We start from the raw sequence: 9,704 nt of genomic DNA, 5'->3' as shown, positions 1-9,704 counted from the left end.
ACTGAAAAGGGCTTTTGAGTTTATAGCAATCCCAAAAAAAAAAATCCAAATAAAAAAATCATATATCCAGATAAATTTACATTTATTTCTAGACCAGTTTTGCCCATTCCACAATGAAGGATATGTTGGCATCTTGCATCAACGAATCAGAGTGGGCAATACATCTATGTATAATATGTCTTTGGAACATTTTGATTTTTGGAGTTCTCTGCTGTTCTGTGGGGTTGGTTCTACAAGAGTCCAGAACCATCCCGTTGCTAGGCAACAGTTTCTGAGCACTCCATCCGTGACCTCAGAGATGATGTCATAATTAGCCTTTAATGTTTCACCCGTGTCATAATGAGGTCACAAAGGAGTCTGATGACTTCACCAAAATACATATACCCAGTGAAATTAAAGATTCTCTGTATACAGCATTACAAAGTTATATCACTCGCACTAATTTCTAACAATCTTACGGTGCTTGAACATACAATAGTTGGAAACATGGCATATCCCGGAGAAAACTCTTCAGAAGAAGACCTGGACTTGGACTTGGACTTGGACTTGGACTTGGACTTGGACTTGGACTTGGATTTGGACTTGGACTTGGACTTGGACGAACTCATTAACATGAAGAATGATGACCCTAGTGGTAAAGCCGGCAGTGAACTGGAAGAATCAGAAAAAATGTTCACTGCTGACGATATTCCAGCAATCCTCGAGGTATTCGGAAAATATGACGCTGACGGCAGCGGCGGCCTTGACATCGACGAATTTTCTATGGCAATGCAGGAGCTTTACAGTAAAGTAGATGAAGAAGAGCTGCGTGTGCTACACATGAAGATCGACACAAACTGCGATAAAACTGTGGACATTGGGGAGCTGTTAAATTTTCTTATGCATAAAACAAGTAATGCAGAGGCTCTGGATTACAAGAACCAACTTTTCCCCAAACCTTTTGAATTGATAACCTTTGATACCCACAGATTAGTAGTCAAAATAATATGCCTCCCTTTTAAGCATATCAGCAATCCAAAAGACGGAGCAGAGGATGCATCACAACAACTCCGGCCTTACCAAAAGTGTCTGTACCTCTCCATCAGTACAGATGGTGTGCTGAAGTACTGGCCTGATGACTTTAAGATGTCATGCACGTTTCCCTTGTACGAGAGAGACAAAGAAACTCCTCCTTTACATCACAAAAGGAAAATGCACGTCAATGATGTAGTGTACATCAAAGAAATCGAGAAGCTGGCTGTCGCAACATCTGACAGAGAACTGCTATTCTATGAATGTAACAAAATCCCAGAATTATTGAGAATTTCATTCTGCTTAATTGTGGATGAAGACAAAAGAATCCAAACCATTAACTACAGCCACAGTGAGAAAAAAGGTATGTTTTCCTTTGGAGATTCAGAAGGATTTTTATCCGTATTCATTTCCTACGATGTGTGTGAAAATGGGCTCTTTTGCAAAAACATGTTTGAGAAAAAAACCCTGGGGCACTATCCAGTTGCATACACTTCATCCCTCCTAAAGACTGTTTCCAAAGATTTTGTTTCTTTCAGGATTCCCATTTTTCCTGAAACATTCAGAAATTTGCAATACTTTCCTTGTATGGAATCATTCATCATGTGTGGTGAATCATCTAAATCCATGGCCGTTGTTACTTTAAGCACATGCCCTGAGTCTGTCAGACCCAAAATCTCTAAAAAAGTCTTTGAATGCAGGGGCCATGACAAGTTCTTTACCTGTGCTGAATATTCCCCTTGGTCACATTTTATAATGACTGGTGGCAAAGATGGCCTTCTGCGGGTGTGGTTCCCCCACAAAACATCATCATGCGAAGAGATATTAAAAGGACATAAAACAGCCATCACAAATATAGTTTATAATCCAACAGAGAATGTCTTTGTCAGTTTATCTACTGATAAAAATGTACGTATATGGTCCGACGGTGACTGGACCTGCCGGCAGAGGATTTTTCTTGTGGGCATGAAAGAGGCCCCAATTTCCACTGTATATTACAACATACACAACAACGAGTTGTTCCTGGCTAACTCGGATATAGCCAAATGTCTAGGGAGAGGAACAAATGATTTTCATAATTCTTTAACGTCCCACAACATGCCTGTGTGCAGTGTGCTATACCACAACATTTACAAGCAGATTGTCTCTGTTTGCATGAGTGGTATTGTGACTGTGTGGGATGTTCTTACAGGAAAGGCAGCAATGCAGTTTAGAGTCACTCCAGAAAAGTCTGTTGGGCACACTGCTATTGCCTTCGATCAAGCCCAACGTCAAGTCATCACAATATCTCCCGATGGGAAAGTGAAACTATGGAACTTCAGTAACGGGCAGGAGCTCAAAGTCCTCCCCGTTGAAATGCCAAAAGATGTGACCCAGATTATCTGTAAAGACAGCAAAATATTTGTTTCAGCAAAGAAATGCAAGACCATCTTTAGGCTGGACATTGAAGGAGGAGAAAACATATTTTTGGAGCACCACTTATTGAATGATATTTGCTCCATGGAACTCCACAAGGAAATTTTGATTACTGCATCTAATGAGGGAAATGTTGTCATGTGGGATACATTGTCTTTAGATGCTGTTTACTATATAAAAACAAGAGAGAGCCTCCGAACACACCTGACATTTAGGGATACAGGTCACTCAGGTGTGATACCAACTAAAAAGAAAGTCAAAAGACTGGATCAGTCTAATCCTACAGAGGAGGAGAATGACGAGAATGTACGCCCCTTTGTTGTATCTTTGAAGACAAGGGAGGTTGATATTGGAACAGCCACACTGCTAATCTCAGCAGGTGGTTACATCGGTGCCTGGTCAGTTAAGGCTAAAGGAGGACAAATAGGAAAGTTTAAGGCGGTGGTAAGCAATGCAGTTATTACCTACATGATAACTGATGAATCTGAGAAGACACTTGTGACTGGTGACAGCACTGGAAGGATTTGTTTGTGGGATATTCAAAACTTTGGATACAAAACAGAAGCAGATACTGGGCCATGGCGTGTGTCACTGCAATCACCTCCACTGTTGGCGTCTTGGCAGGCTTGCCGTTCTGAGCTGGTCTGTGTTGCTTGTGATAATGCTTGTGCAAACATAGTCACTACAGGGCAGAAGAATATTAAGCAATGGACAAATACTGGTCAGTTTGTTGGCCTTTTCGGGAAAGATCAATGGGGGTCCAATACTACACAAGGTCAAATAAGGGAGAACATTGACAAGGAACATGAAGAACAAGTCAACGCCCCAAAGGAAGAAACCTTTCCCAAAACATCTCCTGATTGTGATACTGATATTCGAGAATTGGTTGGAAGAGATCCCCTTTTTAGACATTTGATAGACATAATACCATATGAACTCCCGGGACCCATTCTATATAAACATGTGCCTGGATTTAGGATCCAGAATAAAGTTACTCACCAGATTAGTAGATATATAGAAGAAGTTGAAGTCATAGAAAGTCTGATGGTTACAGGAAGGCAAGATTGCACTCGACAACTAAAGCACAAAGAAGAGTGCCAACAGATCCTTATCAGTAAGGCCCAACCCTTGTCACAGACCATACCAGGGATCATCGATAAAGTATCTCCATCACAACCTCTGCCTGCCACCAGGTATTCAAAGCAATCATCAGGAAACATACGGTTGCCACCACTCAAAAATAACAGCGCAGTAGAACAGAGGCCTAGAAACACAATCCAGCATGCACGTTTACCACCCATCCCGCATCCCCCAGTCTCAGGAAGACCTGCAAATGGTTTGCTCAGAAACAAAAACCCAGTCAACCAGAGTTCTGAGAAAACAAAAGATATACATTTACCACCCATCAGAGATCAGTTGCCCATCACACAGAAACCACGTCCACCTCTGACCCCACACCCCACAGACTCAACTGGATCCATAAAAATTTCCCTGAGACAGAACAGAACAGTACAAAAAAGGGCTGAGAACATAACCAGACATGCACTTTTACCACCCATCAAAGATTTGCAGCAAACACCAACCCAGTTCAGCCCACGTCCGCCTCCGACTCCACACCCCACAGACTCAAGTGGATCCATAAAAATTGCCCTGAGACAGAACAGAACAGTACAAAAAAGGCCTGAGAACATACCCAGATATGCACTTTTACCACCCATCAAAGATTTGCAGCAAACACCAACCCAGTTCAGCCCATGTCCGCCTCTGACTCCTTGTCCCTCAGGTTCGACTAGATTTGCATCTCGTTTGATCAGACTCCGTAAAGCTGTGGAACAAAAACCTGGGATGACAACTGAGGATAGACCATTACCACCCATCACAGCCTGCGTGCAGCAAAAACAGATCCACTTCAAACCACGTCCACCTCTGACCCCACACCCCACAGACTCAACTAGATCCATAAAAAGTGCCCTGAGACAGAACAGAACAGTACAAAAAAGGCCTGAGAACATAACCAGCCATGCACTTTTACCACCCATCAAAGATTTGCAGCAAACACCAACCCAGTTTAGCCCACGTCCGCCTCTGACTCCTTGTCCCTCAGGTTCGACTAGATTTGCATCTCGTTTGATCAGACTCCGTAAACCTGTGGAACAAAAACCTGGGAAGACGACTGAGGATAGACAATTTCCACCCATATCAGCCTGGGTGCAGAAACAAAAACAGATCGACATCAAACCAGTGACATTTGTGACTCCGAAGCCCATAGACCACTATAGATTGATAAAAAATGCACTCAAAAAGAACAGCACAATGAAACAGGGGCCTGAGAAGACAACCAAGCAAATACATTTGCCAAATATCGCCGATCATTTGCAGCAAAACCAGACCCAATTCAAACCAAATCCACCAAAGAACCCGCGTCTCTCAGGTCCGAGTCGGCCAGTAAAGAGTGCACTGAAATGAGACAAACAGTTGGGGGAGTAATTAGTATACAGTTATGGGAGACAGAGGCTCGTTCAGGTCTGTCTTCTCATGACAATGTATTTTCATTATTTCTCCCAACCAAGTCTTTCCTTACTTACTGCTACAAAAACAAAACATACAAAGAAACACACAGGCACACCGCTCCGCATACGCAGAGTACGCAGAGCGCGTAGGGCCCCAAGTACCTGGCGGGGCCCCCCAAAATTAAGGTTGTTAAAACAAAATTTCATGATAGTTATTATATTATTACATTAAAGAAATTATAAAAAATAGTTATGAACAGGCCCAACGTTGTTTTTCTTAATTGTGTTCCCTATTACTCCATTTGGGCAAATTAGATGTGTTTACCTTATCTATAACCCCCCACCCCCCACCCCCTTCCTGAAATGGTACAGTCTTCAAAGTTACCGCATCGGAGGTGGTGGAGCATCCTCCTACCTGACGTTTTCCGAGTTATGCCCGTTAACAGTGAAGAAGATTTAGAATGTCAAGTAAAAGGCCACATGATTCTGGCGCTGACAAAAGAAAGAAAAGAAAAGGGAGAGATGACGCTCGTGCATCCCTTGCTGGTAAATTTGTGTTTTTGGTGTAATTGTTTCGCTAACCTAGCGTTCAGTGATATTGCTGCCAGCTAACGTCAGCAACCTAGGCTTGGTTAGCGATTGGATTTGACGAAAAGTTTGGAGTTACGAACAAAATCTACGAATGCTGGCGACCGTGTGTAGAGTTTGTGTAAAGTACAGCACTGTCACACGCTGAGTGGCGCAGCAGGCCGCCAACAGGTGTGACGGGAATGATTGACATCTACCCATCATTCCCCTAAAAAGCGAGAAAAGTTAACAAGACAAACGCCGTAATGGCATAAAAAAGAAGTTATAGTAGTGTCGCGGAAAAATGGAGGAAGAAAAACGGCCTGAGGACAAAGGTAAGGCATGTGTTGGGTGATGTGGGCTGGATAGCTGGAGGGGGGACGTTTTTTGTGTTTATTTGTCCTGCTAGCTAGTCTCGGATAAATGTTGTGTACCTGGCTGGAATTTCGTTATAAACTCGGCTTCAGTGTTTGCCTCATGAAAGTTTGCTTATATTAAGATGAGTATGACAGTCAGTCCTGCCACGGGAATGACTGATTGACTCTGGTTTATTCAGATTCTAGCAGGGAGGGAGGCTGGTTGTTGTCCTGCTCTGTCATTGTTCAGTGGAAGTCGTCTCTCAGGTATTTGACACGATTTTGGCATTACTTAGGATTCATTTACTAAGTTTGGTGTGTTATTCATAGGCCTCTAGAAGTGTTCTACTGTTAGTTTAGTGATATACAAATATTAGGCATCCTGTTTGTTTTAGAATATTGTGGCAGTGAATCATTTTCCTTAGTTTTAATACTTTAACTAGTACAATGTGTAGATAAATGCAGAAACTTCTTAAAAGTGACAACTTCAAAAGCTCTTTTGTTCCTCTGGCCATCAGGATGTACAACAGCTTTAAGTGATGGCGCTTCTGTATTTCACTGGTCACTTTATATTTCATTTTGGTCTTAATTCACTCTGTCACTTAAGATTTTTAAACTAGTTTTTTAAATTCTTAGATTGTTTTTAAAGTGTTTAATTGTATAAACATTTTTTTTGCTTTATGTCTGCTACCGGATGCTTGAATTTCCTTCGGGATCAATAAAGTAACTATCTACTTTGTAATTGGGTACAATCTTTAAAGGGACGCTGTACATTACAGTTTAATATTTTAAAAAACTCAAAATATTTTATTTATTGTTTTCTTTATATTATATATTCTTATTAGTTTCACTTGCCTGAGTGGTTCAACTTAAGATGTTTAATTTAAACTCTAGCCTGTTTTGCTCATAAAGTGTAATTGATCTTAGTGTTCCATCTAAAGGGTTAGGAATCTCTTCATTGTAGTTTGACAAACTAGGGGCCCCCAAACTGTATCTTGCCTAGGGCCCCCACAAAGCTAGAAACGGCCCTGGAAACACAATATAAAACAACATCGAACAAACAAACGACGACAACTAAAACAAAATATACAAAGAAACACAGTATAAAACAACATCGAACAAACAAACAACAACGATGACAACGACAACTAAAACAAACAAATGAAATGAAAATTTGACACTGTAATCTTCAATAAATCCATAGAATACATAAATTGTGATGTACTTTTTGTACAACTGTGTACAGACATGTGAAAATATTTCTCTTGGAAAAGAAAATGACTTAGAAATTCCATCATATGTATTCACGATTCAGAGAATCAATACATTTTTGCTCATATTTGATCTGAAAGAAAAACATTTGCTTCTTGATTCTTGGGAGGGGTGAGGTATTTTCTATTTATGTTAAAGTCATATGTGCAAAAAACACGTAAAGCTTTTACACACATAAACGTGGAAATCTTTGGATTTTCACTTGTACGTGTGAAGCAGGTTTTACACATTTATGCGCCGATTTTTAGAAAAAGTGTTGCATTCTGCATAAGACAATTCACACATAGTTGTGAACTCAATAAATTGCTTGTTTAACTTTAAATGTTTTTCCATGTTTTTGTCTTAATTCAACTAGGTATTATCTGAAGCACTTAATTTACTTAGAAGAATCCCAACTTCCTACGCACTTATTTGTTTTCTAAATGGTCTTTTTTCCCCATTTGTCTAGGCACCTAACTTATTGCACTTACTCTGGCACTAGTGATACTCTTAGCTGTTTGGTTTTGGAAGGAAATGCACTTATGATTTCTTGTGACCTGAAGTTCTTTTGCCTACCAATGTTAAACACACATCGGTAGGCAAAAGTCGCTTAGGCAAAAGACTTATTGTAAGTCGCTTTGGATAAAAGCGTCTGCAAAATGACCGTAATGTAAAGTAAGAACGAATTATTTAAAACTAAAGCATATATTCATTTTTGTCAGTAAAACATGCTTCTTATTTTTAATTTTTTCTTCAATTGTAATACGGCCCATAGATAGCACAATTAAACCATGCATGTATTTTCATATAAAATCCTATGAACATAAATGCACTGATTTACAAATCCGTATTACTTGGTCTCAAACCTGCTAAATACATAACTAATTTCAAGATCTGAATCTGGAAGAGTTAATTGTGTCCTATAGTTAACAGTACAAGGTAACAACTGAAGAAGCTGCACCCTTTGAGAAAGTCAAAATATAAGAAGGCTGCGCATGCCACCTAAAACGTAATAAATGGATTCTCCTTCATCTTTTTTGGCATAATCAAACCTCATCTCTGTGTTCAAACTAAACATAGACATTAGTTTCAAGTATTTTCTTCTGGCACAAGGCGTTGAGTAAGATGGTCCACTTGCACTTTCAAATGTACAAAAACATGATTGTCTTTTTCTTTGTTGCACCAGTTTATATTGGGAGGAAGAGATTTTTCTTATTGAAATGAGACATTTAAATCATCCCAATGCAAGAGGAGAAGAAAGAGAAATTAGATTTTTTTTTTAAATTACTGAGGCTCTCCACATGTGCTTCCTCGCTCACAAGTATTGCGGTTTTCTATGAATGTAAAAACAGTCTCGCTGCCTGAAAAGAGGGATTTGTGTCACTGTGGACGGCAGTGAACATCCGCGATTTTGCCTAATTTTCGGACGCACCTGGGCGCTTGCAGGCAGACAAACTTTAAGTTTGTTGAGCGAGAAAATCGTCGGAAACGAACCCTACTCGCTCACACAGCGGGGTGCTAATGGCCCAGCGATTAGCACCCCGCTGTGAGAGCGCCTGAACCTCTCACTGGCCTCGCTGGTATTGGACGAAAAAGGCACGTGATTACATAAAAAAAGCTCCTGTAAAGCTGACCGCCCATTGGCCAATAAGGTTAATATAGTCATACTTTATATGGGCATATCACTCAGCAATTATGATTAATAATTGTGATTATTACTAATATTCCTGGGATGTTTGTTTACTTCATATATTCACGTCATTCTTATAAGCTGCACTATGACTAGGCTAATGCAAGCATGAATGATGTGAATCTATTGAGGAAATGAAAAAGGAAACTTTTTTTTTTTTAAAGCGCTTTTATTGCCACACCACACAATGTACATAGCTTACATTGTAATAAGAACCATATTGATAATAAAGAATTGAAAACTATATATACACACACTGCTGTAGCCTACAATATACACAATAAGCCTAAACGCCGCCGTTTGGAATCCGCATTCTTCGCATTACTCCGGTCCCTGCAGGGTCTGCAGGAGTTGTCAGACGTCCTCATCCTGGATCAGAAGCTGGCTTCTGGGAGCTGTTGGAATAACCAATAAATAATCAAAACATAGTCTATCCATGCACAGCATATTGACAACTTGTCTATAAAGTAACGAAAGTCATATTGACAGCGTATATGTTCTTACTCTCTTTCACTCTTCTGTGGTGAGACTGTGAGTATTTCGGGTTGGCTTCAAGACGCGCCTCTAGCACAGCACACAGGTCCGTCACGCAGCTAAAAACAAACAAACAAGAGGAATGAATAAAATGACCAGTGCTTAAAAGTATCAGTGCTAGCCGTGGTAAAAGCCAGCGCCGCTCACCCTGGATAGTGTCCCCGTCTGCCTCTCTGAAGTTCGGACTGTTTGGCACCGCCTCCTTCAAGCGACTCGTTACATCCATATTGTGAGGTGACAGTAGCCTGTAAAAACAACAGGCCTATGGTTAATAAAAAAAAAACTGCATTGACGTAACGTAACATTGGGTCCAACTCAACTAGATATTGGGAGAACATTCACTTATTCTTACCCTTGACCTGGATTATA

General features: G+C 40.4%; 1 protein-coding gene across 1 annotated transcript; it reads left to right on the top strand.

The window, feature by feature from the left end:
- The first annotated feature begins 612 nt into the window (after positions 1-612).
- On the top strand, positions 613-4,220 carry LOC142376983 (WD repeat-containing protein on Y chromosome-like). The gene is made up of 3 exons (XM_075460687.1): positions 613-3,312; positions 3,565-3,620; positions 4,211-4,220. Exons 1-3 carry the CDS (start codon positions 613-615, stop codon positions 4,218-4,220), a joined length of 2,766 nt encoding a protein of 921 aa, XP_075316802.1.
- Positions 4,221-9,704: the final 5,484 nt, after the last annotated feature.

The sequence above is a fragment of the Odontesthes bonariensis genome, chromosome 3 (genome assembly GCF_027942865.1).
Source record: "Odontesthes bonariensis isolate fOdoBon6 chromosome 3, fOdoBon6.hap1, whole genome shotgun sequence".
NCBI classification, from domain to species: Eukaryota; Metazoa; Chordata; class Actinopteri; order Atheriniformes; family Atherinopsidae; genus Odontesthes; species Odontesthes bonariensis.
This window is presented reverse-complemented; position numbering and strand designations above follow the sequence as displayed.